This window comes from Chinchilla lanigera, unplaced genomic scaffold (genome assembly GCF_000276665.1).
Source record: "Chinchilla lanigera isolate Chin_1 unplaced genomic scaffold, ChiLan1.0 scaffold00007, whole genome shotgun sequence".
NCBI classification, from domain to species: Eukaryota; Metazoa; Chordata; class Mammalia; order Rodentia; family Chinchillidae; genus Chinchilla; species Chinchilla lanigera.
The window spans coordinates 23,225,265-23,237,493 of NW_004955408.1; the positions used below are offsets into that span (position 1 = coordinate 23,225,265).

Here is a 12,229-nt window from a genome sequence, read left to right on the forward strand (position 1 = left end):
TTCTGAAGAAAAGGCATGCGCTGATATCCTAGAAATCCTGGCAGCTTTGACAGCTAAAGAAGAGTTTCTTCAAGTTGTTCGATTGAAAAATTCCTGTGTTCACTTTTATGTTGAGGAATATTTAAAAGAAAAACAACTAGGAAGGAAAATGAAGATTAGATGCTTTCCTAAACTCTGAAAAAGGCATTGCCCTCTCCTATCTGTGTTTCTTAATCAGGTGGACTAACACTTAAAAGAACAGGAGTTTGGAGCAATGGCTTCAGCCATATACAAGTGGTCCCTCTCTAGTCCCTGCTTCTTAGGATGATACCCTCCTCTCCCCCAGCCTGTCTAATCTAGACCCATTGCTTCTAACTTCCCACAAGTCACATAAGCCTTTCTCAGTGACAGGCTTTCTTTCTGCTTTTAGAACTATGACTTTCCTCCCACCATTTGGCCTCTAATGTGCGTGTATGTTTTTGTTGTCAATCATTCTGCCCTATGCATTATCCACTGTGAAACATTCACATGGTTGGATTCTTCCTCTCTGCTCCTGTCCCTGTAGTTCCCTGTGCAGAGCTGAGTACATAATGGACCTACCAAGTTTTATAGCCACCACTGATTGGAAACCCTCAGTTTATAGAGGATGGAGACTGAAGACCAGCCTCAGGCTGAGCACAGTAGGATTCCTGGCCAGCAGTAGCAAAGAAATAGCTTCTGTGCTGAAGCAAATTTTTTTTGAAACTCTGGGCTTTTTTTCCCTATTGTACAAAATAAATCTGTTATATTCATTTGTTCTCTGACAGAAAGCACAAACTTTTTTAATTTTTAAAAATGAAATGTTTTCATTTACCAGAATCCTCATATGACAAAGAATAGTCTATGCCTGGTTTCTAAGTGCACTAGAGATAGAAAGATCACTTGGCTGAGGGCCAGGTGGTCTGTGTCCCATCTCTGTCTCTAATTAGCTATAGGGCTCTATATAAGGCACCATCCCCAGTGGGCTCAGTTGCTTCATGTATCAAATGGACAGACTGAGCCTGCATCCACCACAGAGTTCTTAGCATGGGTCTGGTTACATGCAGTTTTGTGGGAGGAGATGCACAAAGTCTATCAGACCCTGAAAGGGGTCACCATGACCCTCAAATGTAAAAGCCAACTGGAGTGGAAGTCTTTCCTTTAATTTTTTTTTCCCTTGGAGCTACCAATAGAGATTTAAGTCCATGAGAAAAGCTACTTCAGCATAGATTTGTAGGAAAGAAGTTTTGGAAGTGGAGTATGGTTGGGAGAAGGATCTGCTGGTGAGGTGACAGCGATGAGCAATGGTGAGATCAGCAAAGCACAGCCTGAGGCCAAGTCCAGCCCACCCTCTTCTTTGTAAATGAAGCTTTGTGTGTGCACAGCCAAGAGCACTTTTCTGTGCAACATCTCTGGCTGCATTTCTGCTGTAATGGCAGAGTTAAATAGTGAAGACAGGAACATTATAGCTTCCAAACTGAAAATAGTCACTGTCTAGCCCTTTGCAGAATGTATTTTCTTAGCCCTGGATAGGGCACATTAACATCTTGTTAGCGGCCTTGCACCTTAAGCCTTAAGTCAAGTTTTTGTTAGAAAGCCACTGTAGACACTGGTGTAAAGGTGGAAGAACGGCCTACCCCATACTCACAAAGGATGACCAGCCCCCATTGTCCTCTTCATGGTTTTCTGTGGGAGCAAATAACACTATCAGCAGCACGAAGAGAAACTGTCACTTGGAGAAAAGGTGAAAAAATTTTCCATTTCATGCCCCATCCCAGACCTTCATCCTGCCATCCATGCACCTTTCAGTTAGAAACTACTCTGCTATCATTTGGATATGATTTGTCCCACCAGAATTTGTGTTGAAATTTGATTCCTAATGTAATGGTGAGAAGTAGTGGTGAGGTCTTTAGGAAATAGGTAGGTTGTGGGGGCTCCACTCTCATGAATGGATTAACATCTTTCTCTAGATACTAGAATAGATCTCTCAAGACTGAACTGGATATTATACGAATGCTTTGGGCTCTACGGAATTGGATCAGTTATTGCAAGAGTGCATTGTTTTGGTCTCTTCCACATGTGCTTTATTGCTATTCTAGCATGTGCTTTCACCATGTGATGCCATCTGCCATGAAGCTCTCACCAGAAGCAGGGCTGTTGCCAGCACCATGGTCTGGCCTTGAGGATTGTGAGCTAAATAATCACCTTCATTTATAAAGTACTCAGCCTCAGGTATTTTGTTATAGCAATAGAAAACAGACTAAGACAGCAACTTAACTATTAGCAATACAATTTCTATCTGAGGAACCTATTCTGCTAAAGGGCAGCAGTGGTTCTTAATCTTTCCTATGTATAAAAGTCATCTAGGAGTGTTTCAAAATATGTGGGCATCTGGGCCCTGTTCCTAGGGCTTCTGATTCAGCAGAACTACAGGGGGCAAAGGATTCTACATTTCAACACTATGTGCAAGTTAAAAGTGGAAAACTGCTTTAAAGCCTCAGAATCGGGGGACTGGCTTAGTTCTCAGTCAAAGGCTGGGTCTTTCTAGGCTCAGAGTTCAAAGAGTTCCTCAGTATGTTTCTGTAGAGGAGTCCACACAAGCAGGGGCCTGAAAAGACAGGTGCCCTGTAGGGTAGTATCTCTCCTCCCTTCATTTGGGTCAAACTCTTTACTGAGTAAAAATTAGCTAACAAAGGTTCACCTGAACAAATTTCAAGGAGCCTCAGGAACCAGAAGGCAGAAAAATCTAAGCATCTATCACCCTAAGGCAATTGCCTTTCAACCCTGACACTTTTACCTGTCTCTTCAGGAAACCGCTGGACTGGGGGTCTGCAAAGGCAAAGAGCACTGTATTAATGGCATGCTGATGTGTAAAGATCTCTCTCTTACCTCAGTCCAGCCCTGCAGGAGTCGTCCCTGTTGGAGGACATGTCTTACTGCCCAAGACTTGTGCCCTTGTTGCTTGGCAACCAGGGCTAGACTGCCCCCCCAATTCTGGAAACCACCAAAACCACATTTGTGGCACAACTTGTAGCTTGTGACTGCCTGACATGCTTGGGGAAGTTCCCCTAACGTTCCAGACCCTGGGGCAGGAGGTACAGCGGGAAGGAATCCCCTCCCTGTCCTTGGGCACCTTCTTCAAGACTCCTGGGACTAAGGGGACCCCCATCAATCGGTGAGGCAAAGCCAGTTCTGTGCCTTTCTCTTAAGGTTCAACTCAGGTTCAAACGTTCTTGAGATTCCTTTAGCAACACCGAGCCCTGAACTGTCCACTCACTTGCGTGCAAAAATGCTTCTCCTTTCTTCATTCTTGTTGATTTCTTGACTTAACTTACTGAGAATCCTACAAGATAAAGAGACAGATGACAAGACAACATTTTATTTTACCAGCCCTGGGTTTCCTGCAGAGCCCTGAGTTTCCCTGGTCTATGTGACCACAGAGCAAGTGAGCCGACTTTGGCCAGTCTCATACCTTCAACTCCAAGGGCCTCCTCACTTCCGGTCACAACCTGTTACCTCACACCCCAGCACTAGACCTTGCACTGCCCTTGCTCCTGTTCCTGCTCCGGCTCCTGCCCATGGTACTCTCTCTTCTCTGCTATCTGTATCTGAGCCTTCAAAGTGTAACTCAGCATCCCCCCCTTAAAGACTTGTCTACTCATACCTGGTCCACCTGTTTTGAATGCTGAGCTTTGGGATCTGCAGAGTAGAGCTGTTTAGTGGATTGGGTTATTCTTCCTGAGACTGAGTCCTTTGACTCTTGTTTGTAAATCATGGTGATGATGTTGTTTCCAGGAATCCCCAAAACATTTCCTAGACCTAAAGGACTCAGCTGCCCGTTGCATTTTTCTTAGCACAACTTGTAACGGACTGTCTTTGTCCTGTTATCACTGTCCATTCTCCTCTCCCTGCTTCTACCTAATGACATGGATGGATTCTCACAGAAACCTCGACAAGTACTCTCAATAATAGCACAGCCTGCAGAGGGAGAGATGTCCTGTTTATCAATTTCCTTAGGTCAGTCTTAGCCTAGACCCTTGAAGATGTACGGGTCCTTAAGTACTTCTATGTTTGCATTAGCAACTCACCAGGCTCCAGGAGATGGAAAGCCTCTGCCATCAAAACATGCCCTGCATTCTAGATCCACCATCAATTCTAGATTCTCCACCCTGCGGGACATGAGACTCCAGCTTCCTTTAATTCCAATGGATGAGGCCCAGAGGATTCTCATTAGTAAATATTCTCAGTGTTCTCTAAGATTTCATGCAACTGGCAGTGACCTCAGAGATGATGTGGTACAATACTTTTTCTTTTTACGAAAGAGGTAACAATGGCCCAGACAAAAGAAGGAACATAGTAGGTTAATGATAAGGACCAGCTATCTCCCTAACACACACATCAGTCCATAAGGCACCTCTGTAATTTCCAAGCCAACATCTTTCCAACATACTAGATCCTTGTGTTAATTCTGTTCACACTGCAAGCTCCCTGTGAGGAGATACTGTTGCACCTCTGTCCATCTATGAGAGTGAACTTTGACCCATATTCCTTCATTTAATGACCATCTCAAGATGTTCAGTTAGCAAAGCCATCCTTGCCTTCTTCATCGCTTCCCAAACTCCAACTCCTGGACTTCCTCCCGGGTGACTGCTGCTCAAAACCCTCCTACCTCATGAGAATGACAGGATAGACAAATGTGATAAACACCTAGAGGATTTAAAAGGACAGAGAAATAGAGAGAGTAATGTGTAACCCTCCACAATAACATCCTTGTTGGAAATTTAGACTTTAGTGACCACCTAGAGGAGGAGGTTCTTTAAACAGGGGGGCTGCTCCCTGGTTGACTACTGGTCACATCATCACAGCTCCTGTATGGTTATTTTTGGTTCCCTTAAAGGGGAGTTGAGAGAAGCTGATGGGCAGGCTGAAGGTCTCCTATGGGATGGTCGGGGGAGCCAGGGAGGGTCTTGTATCCTGCACTGTTCTGGTGGTGCTGGCTGCAGCAACCACTTCCAATTGGTCAGCAGTTTACTCAACAATGGGACTTCTTTGTGCCAAGAACTCTGCTGAGCTCTCAGGGTGCCTCAGTAAATGGAAAACACAAAAGACCTCTACTTTGGGGAATGTAGGGCTTGTAAAGAGTCAGACAAAAACCAAGGAGTAGTCAAGGAGGTAAAATCCAAAGTCAGCATATACCACATATACACACATGCAGTGGGGTGTGTGGGGGGTGCTGGCCGGGGGAAGCTGGAATGAGGGATTGGTTAGGAGTGCAATTTAAAACAATCTGACCTCAACGAGGAGGTGATATTTCAGAAAAAACTTGAGAAACATGGGGTGAGCCTCACTTCGCACCCCCATCCCACAGAGCTCGGCTGGGCTCTGACAAGCTCACAATGCTGCTCTTGATCTTGAAAAGGCCTGTGGTGGCACTTCTAACCAGTATCTCTAACAGCCAGGCTGGGGCTGCTGGGGCTGTAACTGGGCAAGGAAGGAAATGCCAAACCGCAGGCCCCACAGAGGAGCAGCAGAGAGCTGAGAGCAGGATGGGGCCCAGCTGTCCAGCTTGCAGCAAAGCTTGGGCTCCCAGAGTCCCCTGCTTTGCTGGGCCCCTGAGAATGCCTCCCACCAGCAGGACCCCTGCCAGGGCAGCTGATGGGAAGGCAGTGCTGTCAGCAGTTCAGGGAGGTGGTTTGCTACCTGTGCGTGCAAATTTGCAAAAGTTGCATTCCATCTCCCGAGGACCCAGTGACAGTGAGTGGCTGAAGGTGACTCATTCATCCCCTTCTGCCCCATAAACCCCAGGCCTCACTCCACAGCAGGAAAAGAGGCAGAGGGGGCTAGGCAGCCATAGGCAGTGGTTCCCTGTGCTCCCCTTTATTTGTGAGTTGTGCTGGCCCTAGAAATGCGGCTAAACCTCTGGTAGGAAGTCAGGGCTTTGCAGGAAAGTGGCGTTCTATGATGACCAGCCGTTTCTCCTCCAATTACATAGTTTTTTACTGTCTTTGTCTCTTCACTGCATTTCATCCTTCCTTGAAGGAACAAAATATTCTCCCTTAAAAGACTTAATAGAGCAACCTCTTTGAACCAAAAGTCAAACATTCCAAATTCTTTCTTGTCAAGTAAGAGACAGGGAGCCAAGATGTCCGTCTTCAGACTCAGGAAGGGCCTTGACCATCATCGTAGGCCTCGGAGGAGCACCACGCACATGTGGGAAGTGATAACGAAGGGCAGCGTGGAGTCCCCACTTCTCGCCCGTGTCCCTCATGCCTAAGTTTTACAAGCAGTGCTTCACTTGTGCCTTACAACCATGTGAGAGTCAAACACATGACCAGTGTCAGTGTGGAGCTGATCCACCAAGTCAAGTTTTCTGAACTTGCCTGGGAGGAAACCGAGCGACAGTTCAGGGAACGTGCCCTGGATGGAGGAGACTGTGAAAGGTGAGGAGGGGTGGCTCTCTGGGCAGGGATTAGCCGATAACAGGAAGAGGGAAGGAGCATATTGGAGCTAGGCCTTGTAATTGTTTCAGTTTTGCTGAGGGCTGGTTTTATCCTTTCATGGACGTAAGAACGTTCTTGTCGCTTCTCAGTCCTTCCTCTGTACCTTCCCCTCTTCTCTGTCTCAGATATAAAATGAAGTGCTGGGTAGATGAGACAGGAGGCCATCCCTGCTATTAAGGGACTCACAGCTTTATCTGTAGATAGGTAAAAGTTCTGCCTTACTTCTCTTGCAGGGTCTTAGGTTTCCCCAGGCTGATTTCACTTTTGGTGATTGGTACAGTGAGAATTAACAAGACTGTTATCTAATACCTATCTGCTGCCCATATCACCCACCCAAGCACTCCCCTCTCCTTATTTCTTAAGGTGCATTGTGAATTTTAATATAAAATTATAACATTTGCACCTTTAATAAACTCCAAATAGGCATCAGCAGACTTTCAACAGGTATTCTACCAATTTCATCAAAACATGAGGTTTAACCCAGGCCCTATAAATGGATGCATCACTGTTTTCTATAGGAATCCACCATTACTACAATATTGAAGATGGGTTGGGATCAGCCCTATCTTGAGAGTGTCTATGTTTTAAAAAATAAAGAGTCGGGGGCAGAGAAATAGACTTCCTCACCAGAATCTGCCTTCTTCCAAAAATCCATTCAATGCTGAATTTTTAAGCATTGGGTAAGGAAAGAGAGATATTCTGAGGAGTATAATCTTCTTTGGGTTTACTATACATGAACACAATTTCTTTCTATGGCCCTTTAAGGTGACAATCAAGACAGATCAACCTATGTCCAAAGAAACAGAATGAATAGGTATTGAACATCTTTGTGTCCAAGGTAGTGCCAGGAAAATTTGGTCATTTAATATTCCCTACCCTCTGAGAGTTCTTTTCACTTCATAGATGAGGAAACTGGAGCTGGGACTGTTGAAGTAAATTCCCCAAGGTTCTGCTGCTAGCAGGAGCCAGGTTTAGAATTTGTATCACTCTCATTCCAAAGCCCTAAATCCATTCTATCCTTTAATTCTCCCCCTCTAGCAAAATAGAATAATTAATAAAAATTTGAAATTGCACAAGTCAAGATTTTGCATATAAGGATAGCTAGCACTGATTCAGGGCATATTGTTATTATTTCCTCTAATTTTCTCATTGACCTTTTGAGGCAGGTTCTATTATTATCCCCATTTTATAGCTGAGCAAGCTGGCTAGGGAGCTGGGATAACTTGTCCACACTCAGTAGTTCATGAATGGAAGAATTAGGATTTAAGTAGGCTGACCTCAGAGTCTGCACTTCTCACTAAGCTCTCCTGCATACCTTTTTATACCCAAAGTAGTACTTTAAAACTAATAAGCCCATATTGTCCATGTAAGTGATTCTTTATTTTGTATTGTCTGGGAAACTGGGGTCATTTAACTCATTAGGATACTGGAGGCAGTACTTGCTCTGTTTCTTCTAAAGGGACAATAACTCTCTGAGTTACTAATCAAGGTATCCTGTATCTTCTCTTGGTATGTTCCCCCATCATCCCCATGTTAATCCTCCATATTAGGTGGGTTGTCCTCATGGTACATCTGGAGTATACATTCAAACATAGTGGAAGGCACTGTACCACACGCCAAGTTTTTGTTTCCTTTTTCAAATAGCTAAAGAGATATCCCTGCCACCGCCCCACCTGCAATGCGAGTGTTACAACTCCCCCTTTATATTATCTCACAGCTGCTTCTCACCTCCACTTCCTTCTCCTTGAACTCAAACGTGGTTCAAGGATATTAGCTCAGGTGGGCCTTCAGATGAGAGAGGACCTTCCAATTTCAAAGTGCCTTCCTTATCTCGATTCTTCTACTGCTCTGATTAAATCCTCCATCTTGAGAACTACTGCCCCAGAGGAGTTCCCGTCTCTTTCATGGGACCATGACTACCACCTGCTTCTTGATCTCCAGCTGAGCCCCCTCTGAATCATCTTTTATACTTCCTGTGGCAGATTCAAGATACAAGTCTACTTTGATACTCTCCCTTGCTGCACACACTTCACTAATACTCTTAAACCCCTTCCATGGCTCACAGAACCTTTATAAATTGTGACCCTTACGTAACTACCCGTCATTCTAGGCCAGTGTTGGTGAACCTTTTAGACCTTCCAATGATGTGAACAACCTGTGTGTGCCATAGGTTCGCCACCACTGTTCTAGACTCTGCTTTCCACTTCCCTGTGTGTATCCCACAGCCTTTCTGATCCGCTGTTCAGTCCACCAAGTATACGGCCACCTTGTGGCTCTGTAAATGCTCCCCACTCTTAGAATGTTCTGCAGTCTAACCTTATCTGAACACTCATGGCAGATTTCAAGATTTAACTAAGCTTCTTTTTCCCAAGTGTCTTCCCGGAACACCATAGGGAAACACTCATGCCGCCCTACTCCCACTGAACTTGTACTTGAATAGGCATATGTAGTACAGTTGCTTTGGTTGTGTATCCAATTCCCCCATTAGACTGTAAGTGTCCTCAGGATGGGCATCCTGTCCTCCATTGTTAAAACTGAGTGATTAGCCAAAGCCTGACACAGAGTAAGTACCTGGCAGCAGTTCAAATGAAGTCCTAAGTTTGTACAGGGTCCAGCAGCTGCAAACTCAAATGCCCCCAAGAGCCAAGTATGTATACATAGACCCCAACAGTTGCCATTTCTGGTATACTTCATTCTTTTGTGCAGATCCAGGTTAATGTCTGGCATTGTTTCCCTTTAGCCTTAAGAACTTTTGCTGTCTTAACATTTATTGTAGGGAAAGTCAGTACAGGTGATGAATTTATTCACATTTTGTACATCTGAAAAATCTTTATTTCATCTTCAGTTTTGAAAGGTATTTGGGGGTATTAATGCTAGGTTGACAATATGTTTCTTTTAGTACTTTAAAATATTGCTCCACTGTCTTTTTGCTTGCATTATTTCTTACTGGCTATCTGTTAGCATCCTTATATTTGTTCTTATGTATGCAATGTATCTTTTTGTTCTCTGACTTACTTTAAGATTTTTTTTCTATATCATTTCTTTCTAACCAGTTGTTTTGAGCAATAAGATTAAAATATGCCTTAGGGATAGTTTCCTTTCTGTGTTTTTGGGGTTTAGGGTTTGCTGAATCCATGGCTTTATTTTTATTCACCTGGGAAAACTTTTAGTCATAATTTCATTGAACAGTTTATTTCTATCTCTTTTCCTTTCTTTATATGCACACTCTTCTACTCTACTTTGGAAATTGTTTTTCTTTCCTTCCTTTTGTCTGCCTTTCTATTTTTTTTTTTTTTTTTGGTAGTATTGGGGAGTGACCTTTGCACTAAGTTACATCCCCAACTCTTCTTTATTTTTTATTTTTAGATCCGGTCTTGTTAAACCACTAAGATGCCAAGGCTGGGCTCAAACGGGTGATCTTCCTGCCTTAGCTTTCCAAAGTGCTGGGACTATATCCAGGCACCACTGTGCCGGGGTAGGTATTTAATCATACATATATTATGCTGTCGGAAGTTGCCCACAGTTTCCTGATGCTCTTTCAATGATTTTGTTACACTGTTTTCCCTCTGTTTCATTGTGATTAGTTTCTACTGCTGTGTTCATGTTTACTAACATTTTCTTCTGCAATGTTGAATCTATTATCAATCCCAAGCAGTTTATTTCTAGTCTCAGATATTATTCATTAGATACTGTTCTCAGATATTTTCCATTTCTAGAAGCTCTAGTTTGCTCTGTTTGTAGCTCCTATGCCTAAATTTAACTTTTAGCACGTATGGACCTTGTCTGCTAATGCCAATATCTGTACCATTCTTGGGTCAATTTTGATACATTTGTTTTCCCCCTCGTTATGGGTCATATTGTCTTGCTGTTTAGCATACATGTTCTCCTTCAATTAGATTCCCAGCACTGTACATTTTACCTTATTGGATAGTGAATGTTTATGCATTACTATATTTTTTTTTTTACAGTTTATACTTTTGTTTGAGGATGTAGTTAAGTTACTTGGAAACAGTCTGATTCTTTTGAATCTTGTTTTCAAAATTTGCTATGTAACTATTTGCAAAGTAGCTTTTTTATTAAGGCTGTCATGGTTTGATTTAAAGTGTTTCCCAAAACCCTCATGTGATCAGAGGTGGGACTTGGCTCTTAACACCACTAAATTTGTCAATGTATTAATCCAACATAGCCAGTAGATGTCTGAAACCATGGGTAGTACTAAGACTTAAAAGTATCATGTTCTTTCCTATATATACATACCTATGATGAAGTTTAATTTATAAATTAGGCACAGTAAAGATAAAATAGAACAATTATAGCAATATACTATAATAAGAATTACATGAATGATCGGTCTCTCTATCAAAATATCTTATTATTACTATATTTTCAGATGCAGTTGACCATGGGTAACTGAAATCACAGAGAGCAAAACATGAATAAGGGACTACTTTAGTAGCCATCATGTGTGTGCAACACTAGTGCTTCTGTAGCATTGGATTTTAAATTTAATTTAAATTCTAAAGGTCCAAATGTTTAGAGAAAATTCTTAGAAAGATCAAGTGACCTTCAACCACAATTATCTCTGGAGATAGGCAGCTCCAAGGTAAATCCTTATTCCTCTCTTTTCCTTTACCTTTCCGGAACAGGGAAACCTGACAGTCATTCTAAATACACTTTTCTAAATTGAGCTACTCTGGTTCTCCTACCGGTTCGTGAGACCTTCCAACTTCTTATTCCTTTGGCTTACCTTTTTGTCATTATGAGTCTGAGTCCCTTAGAATAAGAGATGGGACCTCAGATAATGTTGAAAATAGATGTCTCAAACTAATAGCACCCAGAGGGCTGGAGACACAGCTCAGTAGTAGAGTATTTGCCTGGCATTCATGAGACCCTGGGTTCATTTGTCAGCACTGCAAAAACAACTGGTAACACCCTAAGTAACTCTAGCTGATAAGCATGTTTACTGGGCTTTCACAACATTTAAAGACAGTTGAGCTAACACTTAAAAACAGATATGTCACATAAAACCCATATTTCTAGTTAATCTTGATAAATTCAATGATTGGAGATCGTTGAGTTCACACTAGCTGGAGTTAGTACCAGCTGCACTCTTTGACTAGAAAAAATGACAGCTGACTGCCACAACCCCCCACTTCCTATTGTTTCACCAGTAGTGAAGCTTTGTTTTGGTTACTTTTTAAAAATCACCATAATCATACTATTTTTGTTTTTTTGTTTTTTTGTTTTTTTCCGGTACCAGGAATCGAACTCATGACCTTGTGCTTGCCAGGCAGGAGCTGTGCCACTGAGCTAAATCCCCAGTGCCCCACCCCCTATTATTTTTCTTATAGTGGAGAAATATTTCTCCTCAGCCATGTTTATTCAAAGTTGATAAAATGAAAGATAAATCAGTAAGGACTTTCTGTTTTCAACCTGTCTCTTTTACACATTTATATATCTATTTGGCTCTGTAGGGATTCAAGTAGGTAAGACCCTTACTAGACAGATGAGAAATACATGTCACAATATGTAAACTTTGGCTTCCTATTTCTGCATCCACGGTAGACATCAGTAATTAATCATGGCTTCCTCTCTTTAAGATTATCCTCAATAAAACACTCTGGCAGCCATCCCTAAGAAGTCAATATTGTCAAACAAAATGATACCCTTCAGCAGGTTCCACCCTTATTCTACTGAGCTGGAAATGGAGGTCCAGAAATCTCCATTATTGA

At 42.6% G+C, this 12,229-nt stretch overlaps 1 protein-coding gene across 3 annotated transcripts in view; it reads right to left on the reverse strand.

The window, feature by feature from the left end:
• Positions 1–12,229, reverse strand: part of Lcp2 (lymphocyte cytosolic protein 2 (SH2 domain containing leukocyte protein of 76kDa)) — a 45,896-nt gene that overhangs the window by 25,128 nt on the left and 8,539 nt on the right. For all 3 annotated transcript variants that reach the window (XM_013509206.1, XM_005376313.2, XM_013509200.1), the window contains 3 exons: positions 3,275–3,340; positions 2,795–2,826; positions 1,646–1,683 (listed from right to left, as the gene is read on the reverse strand). In XM_013509206.1, coding sequence (XP_013364660.1) covers positions 1,646–1,683; positions 2,795–2,826; positions 3,275–3,340 — 136 coding nt within the window. The remainder of the gene's footprint in view (positions 1–1,645; positions 1,684–2,794; positions 2,827–3,274; positions 3,341–12,229) is intronic.